The sequence below is a fragment of the Bactrocera neohumeralis genome, chromosome 4 (genome assembly GCF_024586455.1).
Source record: "Bactrocera neohumeralis isolate Rockhampton chromosome 4, APGP_CSIRO_Bneo_wtdbg2-racon-allhic-juicebox.fasta_v2, whole genome shotgun sequence".
NCBI lineage: Eukaryota > Metazoa > Arthropoda > Insecta > Diptera > Tephritidae > Bactrocera > Bactrocera neohumeralis.
This window is the reverse complement of record NC_065921.1, coordinates 30,171,574-30,194,291: the sequence shown is the minus strand read 5'-3', so window position 1 is coordinate 30,194,291 and position 22,718 is coordinate 30,171,574. Positions and strand designations below refer to the sequence as shown.

Sequence of the window (22,718 nt, the reverse complement as noted above, 5' to 3'; positions counted from 1 at the left end):
GCGCAGTCAAGCGGGCATACATAGGTGTGTTTAACAAGTAGGGAAGGCCTAAGATCGGGTGTAACCGAACATTTCATACTCCTGCAACTTGTCAGGATCAAAGCTGAGTACCTTCAAGTGCATAAGGCTTGCTAGTTATATGAGGCCTAAGGCAAGTTTTCACCCCATTTTATCCATTTCGGCACAGAGATGCATCGCTCACTTTTTTAATATAGATAACCGACGTATTGGCCGATAGTTTTAGTTTTTTTTTAACAAAACCGTTATATGGGGCGTGTGCGGGATTGTAATCCCAATTCACCAACGCAGAGTGAGTAGGTGAACCAAAAAGATATTTGGTTGTTAGGGCTAAATGCCTTAGGATATACACATGTACCTTGACCTTATTTGAAATAATTTTCAACGAAAGATGCCACTCCTTACTGCAAATCGTTGTACTATTGAGACTTTGCTTCCGCCGTTTTCCAATAGATGTCTCTAGGGTCAAGCACTGGTCGATTAAATCGTTTTATATCGATCTGGGACATTTGTGTCAACATTAACGCAACAAAATATTTGTAGAGATTCATCCCAAACTTATTGTCAACTGAAAATGTCACTTTTTGAGCAGAATTCTCGACATTTGCGGGAAATTTTGCTTTTCTTTTTTAATTCCAAGAAAAGTGCGGCTGAGGCTCATCGAATGCTTTCGGATACGTACGGTAAGGCTGTCCTAAGTGAAAGAACATGTCGCGAATGGTTTCAACGTTTTAAGAATGGTGATTATGAAGTCGAAGACCGGCATGGTGGTGGAAGGGAGAAGATTTTCGAAGATGCTGAATTGGAAGCATTACTCGACCAAGATGCGTTTCAAACCCAAGAAGAATTGGCCGAATCGTTGCAAGTGACACAGCAAGCCCTATCAAAACGCCTTAAAGCCATGGGGATGATTCAGAAACAAGAAAACTGGGTTCGTTACGACTTGAAAGAGATGTCGAACGGCGCTTCTTTGCATGTGAACAGCAGCTTCAAAGGCACAACCGAAAGGGATTTTTACATCGCATTGTAACTGGCGACGAAAAACCCTAAGCGAAGAAAGCCATGGGGAAAGCCTGGACATGCCTCCACGTCGACGGCAAAACCGAACATTCACGGCGCCAAGGTCATGCTCTGCATTTGGTGGGACTAGCTGGGGGTGATATATTATGAGCTGCTAAAGCCAAGTGAAACCATCACAGGAGATCGATACCGAACGCAATTGATGGGTTTGAGCCGAGCACTAAAAGAAAAACGGCCACAGTACGAGGAAAGACACGATAAAGTCATTCTCCAACATGACAATGCTCGGCCTCACGTCGCAAAGGTGGTCAAAACATATTTGGAGACGCTGAAATGGGACATCTTACCCCACCCGCCGTATTCTCCAGACGTTGCTCCATCTGACTACCACTTGTTCCGATCGATGGCACACGGTCTAGCTAACGAGCACTTCAGTTCTTATGAAGAAGTCAAAAATTGGATTGATACTTGGATCGACTCGAAAGATGAGGAGTTCTTTCGTCACGGAATACGCATGCTGCCAGAAAGATGGTCAAAAGTAGTAGCTAGCGACGGCCAATATTTTGAATAACATTTTTGTAACCGTTTTTATACAATAAAACCTTAAATTTAGAAAAAAACGGCGGAAGCAAAGTTGTAGATCTAATAAATAACATCCTTGTATCTTATTGTGGCGCTCAGTTATGGCACTTTATAGGTTTTCGATCAATGATATTTTGTGGGTGTGGCAAAGGTCCGCTTACGCCCATCTGCTATATCAATCCTTCTTATGTGGCAGTGAATAGATAAATTATCGCTTGCACGGATGGACAGACGGACAGACAGACAGTCACCCTGATCATTTATATATATGTATGTACATAACCGCATATCTAACTCGATTGATTTTAGATAATACAAACAACCGTTAAGTTAACAAAACTATTATACTCCGTAGCAACATGTGGCAAGAGTACAAAAAGTAGAAAGGAGTTGATGTTCGCACTTTATAGGTTCATTTGTATGTATGAAAACGTGTATGTGCCTCTGAGTGCTTGTCATTACACTTCCGCATACAACTTTACAACCATAATATACGGTTTACCGTTACTCATTTCAAGGTAACTTTCAACATAAATTCCTGCATTGGTAAATCAAAGACGACTTGAAGTGGGATAGAAACTGGAAAAAAGTGTAAAATTTTCTAGTAGAAGTACAGCTAAAGTAAATTTGAAAGTAGAAAATTTATTTAATATAATATTATTACTCGTATAACAAATACTTGTAGTATGTGATTATTGAAATTGAACCTGTAAAAGCAATGTGCGCCATCTGTTGCAATTTTCAAAAATGTTTGGACATACCTGGAATAAAGAAAAAGAAAGAAGATTTTTAGTATAAAATGTATTAAAGTATTTGATAAAATATTATAATAAATATTAAAGGTTTCATAAGAATAAAGTCTCAAAGGTTTAATTGTAGTCTAAGACAAGAAAAAATTTGTTGAATTTTTTTTTTTTTGCTCGTCAATTATTTTATTTTGTAAAAGTAAAAATATAGCAGCATTAAATAAGTTTCGACTTGACTTGGCAGAAATTAAAAAAAAATATAAATTTTTAAAGCAATGGTTGTTTGTGTTGAACCAGTTCCAACCGAAACGGAGACCATCACTAATCCTTGGAGATTCAACGAAATTCAAACGGACAAACAAAAGTTTGATTTTTGAATAAATATTCTAATGCCTGATTGAAGCTTTTTTATATTAACAAAATGGCGGCGTCAGGAAAATATTTCCCAGATTTTCGAAGAAAAAGCAAAAATCTAAATTAAGTTTCATGTTTTCGAGCTACAGTGGTCACCAGTTCAAAAAATATAGTTTAGAGCAAAACGCATTTTTGTTTTACATGAACGTTCCAGAGCGCCCGAGAACCTCTTGCTAATAATCGAAGAACTCGTAAAGTATTTGTCAGATTTACTTCAAATTTTTAGAGAATATTTCTTAGATTCTATGCTTCAGTAAGATTCAACAATTTTTTTGTTTAGTCTTCGCCAACATAAAGTTCAGTGAGGGCCCCTTCTTTATTATAACAAATAATTTTGTATTAAAAAATTCTGAATCCCAAAAATGCACAACGCAGAGTAGACGCTTAATAGCCTTAACAGACGGCAGCGTTAATCCGGATTAACTGCGTACTTAATCAGATCCAAATTTGTAGGTGACAGACGGCAGCTATGCGAAATTGAAACTCTCGTAAACAGCTGAGTGTCATTTTTATAATATTTTCAATGAAAATGGAAACAAGATAAACTGTTAGCCGAACAATTTTTCTAAAACCATTTTTTTGTTACAAAAACATACCAACAACAAACATAAAACTTCTTGACTTATTATTGAAAATTTGAAAGACAGCTGTCAGTGTTGCTTGTTTTTCATTCACAATAGATTAAAATTTGTCATTTTTAACAATGTTACCAACGAAAATGTAACTAACTCTCTAGAATAAAAAAAAAATGTTTGTTCTGCATTTTAGGTGACGATATATAAAAAATACGAAAAATTTCTTTTTAAGGCCTGAGTTTTTGCTCGCAATATAATTATTAATGTCTTCTAACAACAATTCCTTAGAAATAATTGTTATTTATGCCTTGTAGTACTAAATATTAAATAAATTACGATTTAAGTACCATTTTGAACCATGAAGATCCAGCGAAGTATGCCACCGCTCTGAACTGTCATACACAGGTTTCTCAAAGATATTAGATCTTCGGAGCGATTTCACTATCGAAACGAAAATACGCTAATTCGTAAGTGTGGAACTCTTGAACAAAGTCATTTAATAATAAATACCGAAAATATGCTTCTTCGTATGTGTGGCTCTTTCGAACAAAGCCATTTGTGAATAAATATTCAATATTTTTCTACAGGCTTCGCTTTATTTATTGAAACTATGATATTGACTTTAAGTGTAGATCGCTAGGAAAATAGCTTTCAGAAACCAAAACAATTCGTTAGTTAAAACTACAGAAGCTTGGTATCTAAAATTTATTTGTACATATTTACTAAATGAAAGTAATTCTACCTTCATCAAATAAATAATAAATATCCACAATCGTTAATAACAAAACTCAGAACAAAAGTCACTTTCAGCAGCTTCTTTTATCTATTATATTCTCTATTACTCAGCTAGTGTTCCTTGGTATCGAAAACAATACGTTTGGTCACCCAAAACCGGGAGGTCTATCTATCAATCAACCTTAAGCCGATTATCAAGACCAGTTCAAAATTAAAATAAATGAAATAGAAGAAGTTTGTTCTTTACGCAAATAATTAAAGTGCCAATTTAGTGGCTGCTTAGTATTCAAGTTTTGAATTTTTTGCTGAACAATTTTTTATGCGAAAATTACGTCACTGCAGGCGAACGGTTTGAGAGAAGAAAAGAAAACGCCTTCAAATGAGCTCACCTGTTTATAAATGCATACATGTGAGTGTGTAGATATGTATGTATATATTTTAGTTAGATATGAAAACATATGCACATAGGTGATGTTAATGCCTCCGTCATACATATTGCTCATAAACATATACATATGTATGGTATAGTATTATGTATGTATTTATATATGTTCCTGTGCGCATTATTTAACTTTTCTAGACTTTTTTGCACAAGAAATTGCAATTTTTCCGTATTATGGTTGAAATTATTTGTTTCTTTGTTACTTTTGTTGTGCTGGATTATCATAGAAATTATATTAATAGACGTTGGATGAATAAATCACATGAATGACTGCATTAATTGCTTCAAATAGCTCACAAATGAAATACATATTCATCAAATCATATTCACAAATGAGTAAGTGTTCACGTACATTCATATGAATATTTATACACTTATGAGAGCTGGTTTATAAAAGCGCGATGATGTAAATAATGCAAATCAAACGCATACTTCACTATAACCGCAAAAGCAATCAACGCAAATAAAGAAAAAAAAGTTAAATGGATCACACACAACTAGTTACAAACTAGTCAGCAATATTTCTTCTGGGATTTTTTAAATGACCAAATGCTGCGAGAATGCAAATTGACATATTTTGACCCAAAATAAACTAGACCGGGACTAGTTCGAAACGGACCATATTTAGAATTTGTAAGTTAATGTATGCGACGTCCTAAGTTTCAGTTTCACAAATGTAAATTGAGTTTAAATCTTCACTATTGAAAGACCTGATCTCTTAAGGAGTTATAAGTAGTTAGAATTTTTATCTAAATTTGGTATCCCCGCAAAACTAATATGGCTGCGTAAACTGCCGTTAACCAATACCAAAAGCTTCGCCAGGATCGGAAAGGACCTCTCCGAGCCGTTCGATACCGAACGAGGCTTCAGACAAGCCTACTCTTGGAGAAAATAGTTCGAGCTGCAGATCTGAATAGAGAAGGTACAATCTTCTATAAGCATGTACAGCTGCTGGCCTACGCCGATGATATTGATATTATTGGCCTCAACAATCGCGGCGTTAGTTCTGTTTTTGTTTTTTTTTTTTTTTTTTTTTTTTTTTTGGGCTAAGAGCCGAAGCAAATGGGTCTGGTAGTGAACGAGGGCAAGACGAAATATCCCCTGTCATCAAACAAACAGTCGTCGCACACGTGACTTAGCTCCCACGTCACTGTTGATAATCATTACTTTGAAACCGTAGATAATTTCGTTCATCTTGGAACCAGCATTAACACCAACTACAACCTCAGCCTCCAAATCCAACGCAGAATAACTCTTGCCAACAGATGCTACTTCGGACTGAGTAGGAAATTCAGAAGTAAAGTCCTTTCTGGACGAACAAAGACCAAACTCTGCAAATCACTCATCATCCCCGTCCTACTATATTGTCAGAGGCAGAGACGATGACATCTGATGAGTCGGCGTTTCGAGTTTTCGAGAGAAAGGTTCTGCGGAAGATTTATGGTCCTTTGCGCTATTTCAATGGCGGATACCGCAGTCGATGGAACGACGAGCTGTATGAGTTATATGACGATATTGACATAGTTCAGCGATTTAAAAGACTGCGGTTACTCTGGCTATGTCATGTCTTCCGAATGGACGAAAACACTCCAGTTCTGAGAGTATTCGACGCAGTACCCGCTAGTGGAAGCAGAGAAAAAGGAAGACCTACACTCCGTTGGAAAGCCAAACCAGGCTACAATTGGAATCTGCGTTTGGCGCCAAACAGCGAGAAGGAAGAACGACTGGCGCGCTGTTTTAAACTCGGCTATAACCGTGTAAGCTGTGTCTAAGCCAATAAAGAATAAAATGATACAAAACGACTCTCGATGAATAGATGTTTTGTGGTGTCGGCTGGGAATGTTCTACTATGAGCTGCTCCACTACGACCTTGCTGATGAACTTGTAGTCTCAACAACTAGACCGATACAGGAAGTCACTTGCTCAAAAGCGGTCAACTTTGGCCAATTGGAAAGGATTTGTGTTCAATTAGAACAACGTAAGGCAGTAAATACTTGTATTAAATTAAATAGTAGAAAATATGAAATCATGTTTGTTGATGCATAACGATATACTTACGATTTATTCTTAAATTTATATTATTGAAGTCAAACCAAACTGAAGAATTCAACAAATAAACGCCTAGTATTCTCACTTTCGCCCACACAACGCTCTCGTTTCTATACAGAACCGTTAGTATTTTTATTCCACTTAAAGGATAAGAGTGTTCCCATACACAACTATACACCTAAACATATATGAATGTCCGCACCCTTCTCTGTTACAACTGCATCAGGGTATCGAGCTGGAGCTCATTAGAGGCAATAAATGGCTGATAATAGACAAATGGATGGACTGAGGCACCACCGCTGAGCGCTCAAATGTATGCCAGGCCAGTCAGTCATGCAAGCTTTCATTCATTTATTCATTCATATAAATAAGCATATATGTATGTGTGTGTGTTTGTATGTGTGTGAATGCCAGCAATTGTTCTCATTTTGCTTATTATTGCGGTTTTCTTTTTTCCATTCCATTTCTTGAACATTTTATTTCTACGCAAATGGGAATTGCCACTTTTATTAACTATCATGAGTCCTATCCTATCCTATCTATCGTCGGCATCCCTTCGTGCCCGCTGCCGGTGTTCCACATAACTTATTGTACTGCATGATAACAAAGAGCACAGTGTGTGGGCAATGCGTGTTAGTGTGTCGGAAGGTAAATAGTGGTGTGGAAAACAATTGCAGTACTTTTCCAAAACTTTTTTCTAGTAAACTTTTTAATGTAATGATATTCCGAGCATTTACATAAAAATTATCGTTAATTAATTGAATTAGTCTCAGAAAACGTATGCACATTGCGGGGCCTAAATATATTTAATTAACCCCGTGATTGAAATACCCATTTACAGATATTTACAGATAATATATTTATACCCTCGCAACAAAGTTGCTAAGGAGAGTATTATAGTTTTGTTCACATAACGGTTGTTTGTAAGTCCTAAAACTAAAAGAGTCAGATATAGGGTTATATATACCAAAGTGATCGGGGTGACGAGTAGAGTTGAAATCCGGATGTCTGTCTGTCCGTCCGTCCGTCCGTCCGCAAGCTGTAACTTGAGTAAAAATTGAGATATCATGATGGAACTTGGTATACGTATTTCTTGGCTCCATAAGAAGGTTAAATTCGAAGAAAAAATTAAAATCGGCCCACTGCCACGCCCACAAAATGGCGGAAACCGAAAACCTTTAAAGTGTCATAACTAAGCCATAAATAAAGATATTAAAGTGAAATTTGGCACAAAGGATCGCATTAGGGAGGGACATATTTGGAAGTAATTTTTTTGGAAAAGTGGGCGTGGCCCCGCCCCCTACTAAGTTTTTTGTACATATCTCGGAAACTATTATAGCTATGTCAACCAAACTCTACAGAGTCGTTTTCTTCAGGTATTTCCATATACAGTTCAAAAATGGAAGAAATCGGATAATAACCACGCCCACCTCCCATACAAAGGTTATGTTGAAAATCACTAAAAGTGCGTTAACCGACTAACAAAAAACGTCAGAAACACTAAATTTTACGGAAGAAATTGCAGAAGGAAGCTGCACCCTCACGCTTTTTTTTTTTAATTGAAAATGGGCGTGGCATCGCCCACTTATGGACCAAAAACCATATCTCAGGAACTACTCTACCGACTATGAAATTCGGTATATAATATTTTCTTAACACCCTGATGACATGTACGAAATATGGGTGAAATCGGTTCACAACCACGCCTTCTTCCAATATAACGCTATTTTGAATTCCATTTGATGCCTTCTCTGTATAATATATACATACATTAGGAACCAATGATGATAGCGGAATAAAACTTTACACAAATACGGTATTTGAAAAATTTGTAAATGACGGATAATGAAATGTCGATTATCACTTTATCATGCGAGAGTATAAAATGTTCGGTGACACCCGAACTTAGCCCTTCCTTACTTGTTTTTAATATTTTCATCAGTTGAAGAGGCCGAAGGTCGTCCAGAACGAGGCATGACGTCAACGATCTCTCGACCGTGTTTGAAGGCTTTTTACCACCGTAAGCTAGTGTTTTTGATAAAACTAAATCACCATAAGCTTTTTCCAACATTCGCAATGAATCCGCAAACGAAATTTGGTTAGAAATACAAATTCTTTGTTCGATAGTTTTATTCAGTGGTAAAAATCAGAATGCACTAATGAGGTGTACGGACTTGAGCAGTTTTTTGCAGTACTGCTATTATTTTGCTCATTACTGCCAGATAGAAAAATGCTAACAAACAATACACAGTCATCTATAAGAGCGTGCACACTTACACGTGTGTATGTATTTATATGTATGATATTTTGACGGCAGGAAGAAAAATGGGAGCAACACATGGTTCAACCTTGTGCCACTAAGTTTATTACACATTTGCATAGTGTAACAGTTTTGCATATCCTGGGCGGAATTCAAAGTACCAGCGCTGCCTATCATACCACGGCAAAGGATGCGGGTAATATGGAAATGGAAGGCAAAACAAAAAACAAACAATTTTCGAATAGGAATAGAAGAGAGAAAACTAGCCTATTGTAATATCTAAGGTCCACCACAAAGACGGTTGGAATGATGAGTCTAGCGCTGGCATAGAAATATAGAAATACGCCTATAACATGATATCTAATTCTGATACTTCAGCCAGTACCCTGAACGGCGAAGCTCCTGGATATCTAAGCCGAGTTCTAGATAAGACCGGACATAAGCAAAAGAGGTGTTCCAGCGTCTCTCTCATGCCAATTTCCTTGCACTCCCTACATGTGTCATCGTTAATAATGCTCATATGGTTTGCATGTGATGCCAGTATGTTGTGACCAGGAGCTTTTCAAGACCGCCGTTTTGGACCTTGGCTAAGGATCCATCTCATTCTGATCCGTCTAATAGCACTTTCGGAAATTTCATTGAGTAGTATTTTTAACGACTTGCGTATTTTATGAGATGATGTGGCAGTCAAGTGGATGGCATTATTGGCAATCTCATTAGCTATTTCATTCCCCGGAACACCCTTGTGGCCTGGAACCCAGTATATTTGCAGGCGCAATTGGGTACACAATATATATGTACTTACTGCCACCCTGCTCTTAAGAAATCCTCTGACGTTTACCTGCGTTGTTTTGTACCTCAACATCTGTCTTGACCGCAAAGACTTCTGCCTGAAAGAAACTGCAGAATTTCGGCAGCTTAAAGGGTCGCTTGTAATCTTGTAATCTCACTTCATGACCCATTTTTGATCTATCCGGATACATGTGCGCTGGTGGTTTACGTGCCCCTGTACCAACCACAAAACAGCGAGCGAATATATTCACTCCAACGGTTTACTGTATCAAGATTTTACTGAAAGCGGTTCATTACACCAAAGTACCATAAAGTAAGATTTGACTACTTCTGTGTAACACAAATGCTTAAGGACAGGTGATAGACCACATGTTGACCCTAACAGCTGCTTAAATCGAATAGTTAGTAGTTAACTCTAACTCTTAATTGAATATACAAGGTCTGTCGCAAAAGAAACAGGACTATTAAAAAAAACAACAAAAAATTAATATTTTATAGCTATAGTTTTATAGTTATATTTTTTTATTCAAAGTAGTTTCCTTCTGCTTCGATACAGCGTTTAGCCCGGTCAATTAGCATTTCAAATGAGTGTTTAAGGTCATTTTTCGGAGTGCTCTTGAGAATATCGGTCGTCGCCTTTTGGATAGCTGAAATGTCCTGAAACCAGTGTCCTTTAATAAAAAAAATCACAGGGTGCCAGATCAGGTGAGTAGGGTGAGTGATTAATGGTTAATATGGAGTTTTTTGTCAAAAAATCAGTGACAAGCGTCGACCGATGACACGGCGCATTATCGTGCAACAGGCGCCAGAACCCTGCCTCACGGTATTGTGGTCGAGCACGACGAATGCGTGACAAAAGACGCTTCATAACACCAAGGTAAAACACAGCATTAATCGTTTGGCCAGGTGGGACGAACTCTCGGTGTACAATACCCTCGGAATCGTAAAACCAAATCAGCATTGTCTTTATTTTTGACTTCTGAAGACGACCGACTTCTGATCGTCACAGAGGTCCTCACGACATTCTTGGAATCGCTTAAACCACTCATGCACATTACTACGGCATAGGCACTGATCACCATAAACTTTTTTCATCATTTGAAATGTTTCAGTAAACGTTTTCCCAAGTTTAAAACAAAATTTAATATTTGCTCTTTGTTCAAAATGCATTTTACGACCGATGACCAAAAGCTGCTGTCACTTTTTGATCGATAACATCGATTGTAGTTATCCAATTGTCTTAAAATTTTTACGAAATGTCAACACGAGATCAAACATTTTATTTCATATATCCACCAATAGGTGGCGCCACCAGAAACAGTTATATTTAAAAAGTTCTGTTTCTTTTGCGACAGACCTTGTATGTTCAACTTATAGCTTAGAACGATTTTATACAGACAACGGCATTTCTTGAAGATTAAATATACTATAAACAAGCCTTATAACTAAATCAAATTTGATGTCAAATTCTGCTTAAACCCAAGAAATACTATCTTAGTCAATTACTACATAATCATGTCGGCTATAAAATGTAATTAGCATGCGTTGCATCATCGACAAGCATCGCATGACTTCACGAAATGTTGTTTTAATATTTGTAGTACAGCGAAACGCAATCATGAATTATTCATAAACAACAAATTGTAATTAAGCGGACGTGTAAGGATGCATCAAAGCTGGCCATGCGATAATAAATGATATAATGGTAGAGATGCATGAATCAAATCCCGAAAATACGGAACTAAACCTTTATTATAACGAGATTTTTACAGAAATATAGTAAGTGCTTGTATTGAGGTGACCTATTAAGCTTATGTAACCCTAAATTAGACTATAGGTAAGAAAATATTTCGGATCAACTTACCAATATATTATTTTTATATTGAAAACATTGCTTAATAACAATCGAAAAGTTTGACACACTTTATGAACAATGTCCGGTGTGTCTAACGTGAGTACCTGCTGACGACAGCCTTAGCCCATGGCGCTCAAAAGCACAGCGGATTAAATCAATGTGTTGATCAGCGCCCCGAAAATGCAGGCATTTTCAATACCAATTGGTAGTGTGGAATGGACACACTAACCAACTTGCTACCTCATTTAAGTCTCCGGTCAGACCTTGTAGCTTTTACTGCTACCAGTTGAGCACCCATCAAACTGAATGACTGGTGACATTTGTCGCTTGAACTTCAAATGTTTTTTCATTAGAAGGCAACTCATTTGAAGTCTATAATATCTATTCAAGTTGAGTAGTATATCACTTTTTCTGATAGGAGTATGCTGAAATTTCGAGGAAAGCTCAAAAGCTTGTGACATAGTGCATCATATTGATAATGCAAGACCGTCGTGTAACATACCTGCATTTTAGTCATTCCATATTGCATGAACACCTGGCCATAAAAAAGGTTTGTTCTCGTTGGACGACAATCGGCATTGGTGTAAAGAAATGCCGCGGTGCCGCGTCACAGGTGAAATCATGTTCTACCTCCCATTTTCGTTGATAAATATGCCCATTATTAAGCTGGATAGGGTATGCTGAAATTTCGACTTTGTGACATAGATCATATTGAAAAAGGCATACCTTGCAAATTCTTGACTTGACTTGGGCCTATCGAACTGAATTGTGTATAGTTTTAACACCTTAAGAGTATTTGGTGTAACCTAACTTTCGCCAAGCTGTTTCGGCAGAAGGACCTCGAAACTAAGTGTTACTTCTTTAACGAAGATAAGCTGTTTCTCATGTTTTAAAGGCATTTACCTCGGAACGGAAGTAATCGTAAATCAGTACAGCAAAAACGGTAAGTTTAAACAAAAGCAAAGTTCAGGCTAAGGTCTGCTTGAAAGAAAATGTCTATCCTTAGAGAATACTGAGAGCACGTTAACCGATCTTACAAACTTTTCAAATAAAATCCGTAAAACCTTCAGACGATCCTTAATACAATGCGTGTAGGCTGAAAATTCTCAAAACCCGAAACCAAGAAATTGTTTCGGGATTGCCCGTTACAGACTGACTAAGGCCACAACACTTTTAATATGCGACATGTTTTACTATTTAAGATATCACCAAATCTATAAAATGTTCAGTAGCCAGTAAGATTAGCGCCATTATTAACGAAAGTCGTGAATTAAATAATATGAATTGTGCCACCTTTGTCAAAAGGAATGTCACCGAAACTGGCATACACGGTTTGCCCTACTTGATGCGTAAAGATTTGCATTGGACGGAGCGACTATTTTGGTTAGGCATCATCATAGCTGCGACTTATTATTCCATTTTTCTGTCTTTGGAACAATGGAAGCATTTTCAAGAAAACCCTCTTGTGTTTGCCGCCGAACTGACCTGGGATAAGAAGAACTTCCTCTATCCCGGCATAACAATGTGCAGCGATTTTCGCAATGCGTTGATGGCTGAAGAAATAATTATGGAGTAAGTGTGTGAATGGAAGTCAAAAGCTTGTGGTGTTTTGAAGTATATTATAAAAACATAAAATTTTCAATTTTTTAAACAGATTGTGGCAGCTAACGCCCAATGACACCCGTTACGACTACTACTCAAACTTTTTGCAAGTCTTAAATGTCCTACAATATGATACCTTGGAGACGCTGCTGCCATATAAAAATGACTCGACACTGTGGGGCATAGACTACGTCGATATTTTAATCAAAGTAAGCGATGATTACAAAATAAGAAGTAAGGTAGGTAGGTAAGAGTGTTGACTTTCGGGCTTAATTAGCTGTAGTAACGCCATTTTGTTACACTATCGTAACACCTTATCTTGATATCTCATTCCATTGGGGTACTCAAACCGTTTAGTGCTCTCAATAAAACTACTTATCTCCGTTATGTTTTTTGTAGATAGCTATTCAAGGTTTGGTATCTGATGGATTCCAAAACTTCGATGTTTCATTTGTGATAAAGCTGGACACTCACAGAGGAAGTGAAGAACCGTTTGCTTCCTTCGAGTTTATAGCTACGACACATGCTATAGTGGGGCATTCATATTTTTAATGCAAGTTCTCCAAATGGCCAGTGCGCCGTTATGGTAGCTGTAAGCCTGTATATACTTTTCCTGGACTGGAACTGACTCATTGGTTTTTGTTCTGTCATGCCTTTGTCTGAGCTCCCTCCTAACGGACATGGTATTGTTTCTGCCTCGGATTTGTCTAAAAAGGCTCCTGACTTAACCAACACGTCTGCTTTTTCGTTGCCGAAAATGTTCCTATTACCGGGAACTCAAGTTACAGATAAGTCGAGTTGACCTGCCAGTAAGCTTAAAAGCTGTTGTACAATAGAACTTCACAGGCCTACTCTATGTCCAGTACTTTCGCTTGGAAGATCCCAGCTGAGTTACGTAGAAGGGAAGATAAAGAGATATCGAGCTCTTCGGAGAATACACCTGTCACTACACCGCAGTCCATTTTGGATCCGTCGGTATAAATTGAGGTAGTATTATCCAGTCCTACTAAACCTCTTCTCCATTCTCCAGAGGGTATTCTCACCTGGAAGTCCCTACTGAAGTCCAACCTTGGGCGGATGTAGTCTGATTTGTTGGAATTAGTTTCGTGTTGGTTCAAAATTTCGAAATGTCCATAAGTCTTCCTATTCTAAGCACCAATCTCTTTAACTTTTTAAGCAGAAAGTGTTGCCACTTTACGTATGAATATGTCTATAGGCAGTTCGTGCAGAAGCATGTTTATCGCATCATTCGGACATGACTTAGACGCTCCGGTTCTCTGAATTCCATTTTTAACTTCCTGATATTATGTTGTTTATTTAATGCTGACCACCAAACCAGTGCTACATACGTAAGGTTTGGTCTAATGCCGTCCGTATAAATTCACAAGACTATATACGGTTTTAGGAACCAAAATAAGAAAACTAAGCATTCATTATTATATTTACAGTTGCAGACACCAGACAAGTCAGAGGTTCAGATCTCCGAAAAGAAGAGCATCATATTCGCACCAGCGATTACAGAGGTTGGTCTGTGTCGTACAACATCACAGTTAAATAAGTACACCAACCCCAGTGGAGAAATGTATGTATGTATGGTGGACTCAAACAACTTTAACCACTTAAAACTGATTAAATAAGCCCATCTCCGATCTTTATTAAGTCTGGCTTCTTTATTATTTCAGAAAATCCCTTGAGGTTAGCCCCGTGCAATACTGTCTCTTCATGAGCATTTGTTTTACCAAGCTGTTTCCAGAATATTCAGATGAGGCGGAAGTATTTGTGGTAAGTCAATTGGAAACACTACTATAATTGGAGGAATTGGGAAACTTTGATACTTATGTATGTATGTAGAATACAATGGCATCTAGATCTTTCGTTGGAATCACATCTAAAAAGACGTGGTTGTCAGTTCAAGATTCGGTTAATTGTCGCCGACATATTAAAACTGAATTGCTATATCTTTGGATAAAGTAGAGGTAATAAGGATAAGAAGAGATTTTGAGGTTTATGGAAAATCAGTTGAAAAAAAATACCGGATGGTTAGGTTAATAATCTAACGTCTCGATTAAGTCCAGGTTAATCAATTTATTTTGAAATCACATAAAACTGAACTATGGACGAGACTGCCTAGAGACATAATACTCGTATGAGATCTTAATAAAGTGTGTTTCTGTAAATCGTAGATAAGAATGCGTTCGAATTGAAACCTTTTCTGAGTCTAACCGAGAGCTTACTAAAGATTACAGTTTACTTTCATAGTACATATTAATTCCCCCCTTTCGACCAATTTTTCGGACCATATTTTATTTAAAATCCAACAATTATCATTTGATTCAGAACATCTTCAAATATGTTGAAATATTTTAAAGGAATTCTTTATCTGTCGCCAGTATCTGCATAACCCCTTAGATGTCGTAGCGCCCAACGACATAACTAATGTCTATCAAACTGCGCCGCAAGGTCGAGTTTTAACTGTTGATCTGGAGATCACTGCATTCAGCGCTGAAGCTCAGGTGCGCCGAATACCGATAGAATATCGCAAATGTCGCTACCCAGACGAAAGTAATCTCAAGTATTTCGAGGTAAGTTTTTCTGCTTCATAAGACCATACTAAATATAGAATATTTACGGTGCTGATTTCACAGACCTACTCAACAGCTTTGTGTTGCATGGAACACCGCATTCACCGGGCCATGAAACTATGTAACTGCAAGCCACATTTCTATGCGGTCGCAGCTGAACTCCCCACTTGCACTATCGATCAGCTTTTGTGTTTGCAACGGCACAATTGGACGCAGACAAATTGCACCTTCTGCTTACAGCTCTGTGAGTACATGTTCTATGTGCAGCTACAGCAGAGTATTGAGCAGCCTATGCATGGGCTGCAGTTGGAGGGTGTAATGGGTCAAAAATTTGAACGCACCGTCAACATACAGCTCAACTTGCCGTATCGGGGTATACGGCGACGCGTGGTCTTCAGCTTCGATGAGGTGGTCGTCTCGTTTGGTGGTGCGTTTGGTCTGTTTTTAGGCGCCAGCTTTATCAGCACTTATACGATAATAAAGATTTTCGGCGATTTCCTGGTGCTAAATTTTTTGCAATTTTGTCGACAACAACTACGTCGCAGAAGAAGATTTCGCGTTCGTGTGATTTAAAGCACTGTATGACGAACATGAAATGCTTCGAGAACAGTCTCTGTAGCTTGAAATGTAATTATATAAGGCAATTGAATTTGTATTGCTGGCGCAATCAACTGAACTATCGATTTTCTCTGACACATTTCCTTTCTCTTTTCGCCAAGAAAATTGCTGACACCTAACGAAGGCACGCCGCCATGCAATAGCGGTACAATTTATGAAGGTAAAATGCTATAAATGAAATTCACCACAGGGTGAAATCCGTAGAAAGTACATATCTGCTCAGCTCACAAATGCTTATATTTTGCTTGCAATCCATAAATGTATGTCGGATGTGTTGTAGAAGAAATGTTATTAAAATGCATTTGCGCATTATTTTTTCGATTTCGAAATGACTAGAAATATAAATAAGTGTCGCATTAATGTTGAAATTAATGAAAATTTATTCGGAACAGCTGTGGAATAGCAAATCATGGAATGTGCTTGAAATTGCAATGAGCATTGAGCTTACAAAGCGAAGCAAGACCATGACAAGCTGTCTCATGAAATTGATTAGTGGGTATAAAGTAGTTAATTATTGACTTCTAGGCACACAATAGAGTTTATTATCCCTGAAGACGCAATTGCATGGAAGTAATAGTAAGATTCGGCGAAAGTATCGATGATCTTATATTAATATATGAGAATGACCACCAGTTTCAATACAGTCCAGAATTGAGCATCGCAAGCGGGTCTTGGGTTGAACCCGGGGAAAACGGATCTGTGTTCACAGAATATAAGATCCGTCCATGGAGGCCGGACCTGGTTATTATCTGACCAAGATTGTCAACTCGGCATTATTTCCAGAAGTTAATTCAAGAATGTTTTCTACCGCTACAGCAACAACAATCAATTCTGCTTTACGCTGTAGTAGTGTGGAGGACAAGCGTACGACGTACTACCTACCGGAAGCCATTGCAAGGGGTTCAGAGCTCTCTGCGTTGTGCATAACGGAAGTAGACGCTCCTCTGCTTATGCCCCGCAATAAGCTAGAACACATTAATAAAACTTTATGATACCATTAATGAACAAGAATCCTAAAATATTACATTTTTCATACTGGGAATCGAAATCAAAAAGCTTTAGCGACGCTTTGAGCCCATTAAAGCGTCAACCAGGGACTGAGGGTTTTTTTTATGGCTTAGTTTTAGAGGATGGAGCCATGTGTAGAAGTTCGCGCAAGTGAGGAAAATTCTCTGGAACCCGCCACGTAAAACAAAAACATCCTCTATGAAAAGAACTCAACAGCCTCGGATGAGAGATCGCTTTTTGATGACGCCTACTACAAACGTATTACGGTCGGGTCCCTTAATTGGGAAGGTGTCCCTTCCTACTACGAAAAGCTTGACAACAAGCTGACCGACAGGGGTAATGCTCGAAAATTTTACGAAAACCTGCGGCGACTAACAGAAGGTTTCAGGACAGAAGCACATTCTTGTAGAACCACCAGAGGTGATCTAGTGACTGATGCCCAGAGCAACCTGAAATTATGGAGGGAACACTTCTCCAGCGTGCTGAATGGCAGTGAAAGCATAAAAACCAGGTGATGGTGAAGCCAATTCCTCAATCGATGACTATGGAGTAGTAGTGGCAGGGGCCGATAGATTAACGGCCGAGCTATTCAAATATGGCGGCGAAGAACTGATAAGGAGAATGCATTACTTTCTTTGTAGAATATGGATGGACGAAAGCGTGCCTAATGATTGGAATTTAGTGTCTTCTGCCCAATCCACAAAAGCGAGACTCCACAATCTCCGTCAATATAAGGTTCTATCGAGCGTATTGTGTGAAAATTTAAAGCTCACCGTCAACAAACTGATTGGACCTTATCAGTGTGGCTTTAGGCCTGGTAAATCTACAACTGACCAGATATTCACCATGCGCCAAATCTTGGAAAAGACCCGTGAAAAGAGGATCAACACACACCACCTCTTCACCGATTTTAAAGCTGCTTTTGATAGCACGAAAAGGAGCTGGCTTTATGCCGCGATGTCTGAATTTGGTATCCGCGCAAAACTAATATGGCTGCGTAAAGTTACGTTGAGCAATAACAACAATAACAAAAGCTCCGTCAGGGTCGGTAAGGACCACTCCGAGCCGTTCGAGACCAAACAAGGTTGTAAACAAGGCGACTCCTTATAGCGCGACTTCTACAATTTATTGCTGGAGAAAATAATTCCAGCTGCAAGGCTGAACAGAGAAGGTACAATCTTATTCCTCAATTAAGAGACAGTGGCTAAGCTGCCTAGGTCATCTCTTCCAAATGGATGAAAACACTACAGCTCTGAGTAGTCGACGCAGTACCTGGTGGGGAAGCAAAGGAAGAGGAAGACCTCCACTCCGTTTGAAAGAACAGGTGCAGAAAGATCTGGCTACACTGGGAATCTCCAATTTGCGCCAAACAGCAAAAAGGAAGAACGACTGACGCGCTGTTGGTGTCTACGCCAATGAAGAAGAAAAAGAAGTGTAAGTTTTGCTTATTTTAATAGAATGGATCAGTAAATTCAGTAATGAAAATAGTCTTTCAAAACCCAAAATGGCAAAATTGCCATAATGGCGGTAGAAAGCTGAAAATACCGGAAAACTAGTAAAAATCATTTTCTTTAATTTTTTACGAAGCGCTCATATAAATCATGTATTTGCATATATACATAAGTGTGATTGCTTGTGTGTGCATAAGAGTAATTGTATTAAATTTACGCAAAGAAGCCATAGAAAGGTTGTGCCAGCGAAGGTACCTTCGCTTCGTAATTCGAAATTATCACAAAATATAAAAAGAAACAAAAAAGTCAGAGAAAAGCCACCAACAACAACACTAATCCACTATAGATACGCATACATATACACATGAAAGCACATATGCCTATCTGCAGCATTTCACTTTTGCTAAATATTACTTTATGTGTTGAACGATTTTCTCGCGTGCCACAACACGTTGACGTTTGCTACACAAATGCATATCTGCAAACATACATTAGGGTGCTCCTTGAAAAATAAAAATAAATACTTTTTGCAGTCTAAGGTCCGTTTACTCAATGTCTGATAAGCAGCCATCGGTCAGTTAAGTTCTGGAAAAATTAACCAAAACTCCTTCTTTCGATAAGGAACCCTTTTCATTATGGTTATGGACTCCTCAGTACCCTGCTATACCATAATTTTGAATTTTTGTTGGACACTTAAGTGCTTTTCAATCATAATGAAAATCGATTGATTAAACATAGACTGAATTAACCGCTTAAGTACCACCCTAATGTACATTAATATATAGTTATAGTTTAATGCTTTCATTCGCGTACTTCAAGCTTTTAGACTGAATTAACCGTTAAGTACCACCCTTGTACATTAATATATAGTTATAGTTTAATGCTTTCATTCCGCGTACTTCAGCGGTTTAAGTTCTTCGTTAATCGGTTTGTCTCATGCCAAAATGTTGGCTCATGGCTGCCGGTTGTTGGCGTTTGCCTGACGCCTGATGACTGCAATCCGCGTCATTATGTTACGTGTTGATGGCAAATGTGATGAAGATGCTCATAATAATAAGTAAATCTGATGCCGTGATGGCGTTAAAACGAACTAACGATGTTTATGCGCTGCGATTTCAGATATTAACGACGCCTGCGGTTACCAATTATATTTCCTCGGTGCGGTCGCCTTTCTATTTGACGCTTGGTCGGCCCACAATCTCATCTGCACACACACATGCACATATAGCTGTGTGTCTGTGTGTGTGTTTGTATGTAGGCAGATATAGTTAGGCGAACTTTGGTGGCGGTAAAATGCAGCGGATGTGCGCTTAGCGTGAAGAAAATGCCCACAAAACAAATAGTCAAAGCTAATAACCTTCATTTTTGCTTTTATTGTGTTGCCAGCAAACAACAGCGCCATATTTTGTGGCTGTTCTTGTTGTTGCTGTCAGTCAGCATGTGGAGTAAATGAAGGTTAATGACAGTTTTAATTTTGAAAATTTGTACGAGTACTTGGAGGCTTATTAGAAGCGAGTGTGAAATGTGGCTAAATTACTGGAAATAGTAAAATGTTTGTGTGTGTATAATAGCCCACAACAAAAAAAAAAATTATAATGACAAAAAAAACCTAAACTTCGGTTAAACCGAAGATAGAATGCCCTTCACATATAAAGAGTTTTCCATGCAAGAATTTGAGTTTAATCCTTCATTTTGTATGGCAGCTACATACATATATGCTATCGACCGAATAGACCGCATTCAACAACGCAGTGAAGAATATATAGCAGCCGTAGCTGGGAGTGTATACCAACACCGTGGAGAGTCGATTCGGCGCCGTTTGCAGCAACTCGGACTGACGTATGGAACGACTTTGCGAATTTTACGTCCAGATCTTAAAATAAAGCTTGTGCAAGGAGCTGAAACCGCTCGACCTTCCAAACGATATTTCTTCGCTCTATGGGCTCCTGAAAAGTTCCAAGAAGATCCGACGTTTTGGAGCCGAATTATGTACCGCGATGTGGCTCATTTCTGTCTCAATGTGTATGTAAACAAGCAAAATTGCCACATTTGCGACGAAGAGCAAACCGAAGAGATACAAGAACAGTAATTTCATCCAGAAAAAACAACGATTTGGTGTGGTTTGTGGGCCGATGGAATCAGCATCTTCAAAAATGATGCCAGCGACCGTAATCACGCCATGATAACCGACAACTTGATGATTGAAATGTTGAATGTGATATCACACCGTTAGACTTTTTCCAGTAGGGATATGAAACTTCTAAGGTCTAAGCGGACAATCCCGCTTCGATTCAGGCCTTAGAGCAAAACACCATATCAGTCGAAATGCTCGAACGAGTCACCGAAAATTGGACTCAACGGATGGATCTTCTGAGACGTAACCAAAGAATGTTCTTTCGAATGATAATTAACATACCCCATTAAAATTGAAGTTGAAAAAGCAAGGTCTTCAAGAGGTTTTTATGTGGACCAGTTGAGTCTAGGAATAAAAAATGTGAATACTGCATTTTACTAATCAGAACCGTGCTAGGCTAGGTTAGTTAATACTGGCTGGTGGTCACGTCATACATAGATTATGTTTAATTTGAGGTGTAGTCTTCGTCATGCATGCCGTGAAAGTTTTTTGCGAACTTTAATCGTGACTTGAGATCTTAGAGTGATACTTCATCTAATGCACATAAGCAGAAGAGGTGTTCCAGCGTCTCTCTCATGCCTACTTCTTTGTACTTTCCTTTCTGTATGTATCGTCATTACCTATGACCATCTGGCTCGATTGTGACCTCTCAAGAGGCCAACAACCGTCCGGCAGTCCTTTCGAGACCGTGTGAGTAAAAAGTATGCGAGTTTCCTACGGGGCTCTTGAACATGATCTTGACCATTCTGCATATATTTGAGACATTCCAATCCGCCCTAATCTGCCTATTCAGCGCTTTCGGAAATGTCATTGTGTATCACTTTTAGTGTCTTCGGTATTTCCTGTTTTTGTTCGATATCCAGACGGGAAGCACTTTTGGCCATCTCATTAGAAATGTCATTTCCTGGAATTCCTTTGGCGCCTGGAACCCAGTATACATGTAGCCACTTTTTGGTAGCCACCATATCTACTGCTTGCCTGCTTGTAATTATATTCTCCTGGCTATCGACGTATATATTTATCCTTTTTATTATTTTTTCTGGTTCTTTGGTAGATACTGCAGTATTCCGGAAAACACCAATCGAAGAAGTAAAAAATGTTAAAGCGAAAATCTGGCTAAGAAAAATACCAAAAGCTTTGGTTTATCGGTTCCATGATGTCAGCGAATTTTTCAGAATTATCAACCAATCCAAAAAATCTCATTTATTTGGTCAATTGCAAGGGTGAACTATAAAAAGTCTGACCTATACAACTATAGTTAAGAAGTAAGGATGGTGAAAAAACGAATAATGATGACGGAGAAACTGCAAAATTGCAGTAACGTGACGTATGCTTTGTTCTTGGTAAAGGGTCGATTGAAGAAAAATTTGAGATTGATATGGCTGAAAATTTGTATTTATTTCACCAGAATAATTTCTAAGACATTTCTTTTACAACAGAACTCGATGTAAATACATGAGACAAATTGAATTGGACTGGTGGAAAACATATTGGACAACCAAATTAAATGCATGCTTTTCAATTAATATTGCTTCGAAATCTGTCTAACCTTACAAGTATTGCCTTTCTTTTGCAAACTAGACATACCAAAAAACGCTAGGTAAGTTTACCCAAGTAACCTATATATAACTCGTATGGGCTACCACCAATGGTATTTAAACTTGTCAAAGTTTATCAATTCAATATAAAATTACTGCTGCAAAACAAAGTCCAACATTATCATTAGGTTGACCAATCTATCTAAAGAATACAGGAATTCTTTATTTATGAATTGTCTTAACTATCCTATCTTTTAAGTTGGTTCGAACTGGACACAGTGTGCTAAATTTTACTAA

General features: G+C 38.2%; 2 protein-coding genes across 2 annotated transcripts in view; one reads left to right on the top strand and one right to left on the bottom strand.

Annotated features, from left to right (window-relative positions):
• LOC126756774 (AF4/FMR2 family member lilli) overlaps positions 1-22,718 on the bottom strand; it is a 153,668-nt gene that overhangs the window by 91,674 nt on the left and 39,276 nt on the right.
• Positions 12,723-16,658, top strand: LOC126756775 (sodium channel protein Nach). The gene is made up of 6 exons (XM_050470142.1): positions 12,723-13,060; positions 13,143-13,299; positions 14,539-14,672; positions 14,773-14,872; positions 15,481-15,672; positions 15,736-16,658. The coding sequence occupies exons 1-6, from the start codon at positions 12,768-12,770 to the stop codon at positions 16,243-16,245; spliced, it is 1,386 nt and encodes a 461-aa protein (XP_050326099.1). The 5' UTR covers positions 12,723-12,767; the 3' UTR covers positions 16,246-16,658.

Coding starts and splice junctions, on each gene's coding strand:
- LOC126756775 (XM_050470142.1), top strand. CDS start 12,768: ATGAATTGTGCCACCTTTGTCAAAAGGAATGTCACCGAAACTGGCATA. Junction 13,061..13,142: donor GCTGAAGAAATAATTATGGA/GTAAGTGTGTGA, acceptor TTTTTTAAACAG/ATTGTGGCAGCTAACGCCCA. Junction 14,673..14,772: donor ACCAACCCCAGTGGAGAAAT/GTATGTATGTAT, acceptor TTATTATTTCAG/AAAATCCCTTGAGGTTAGCC.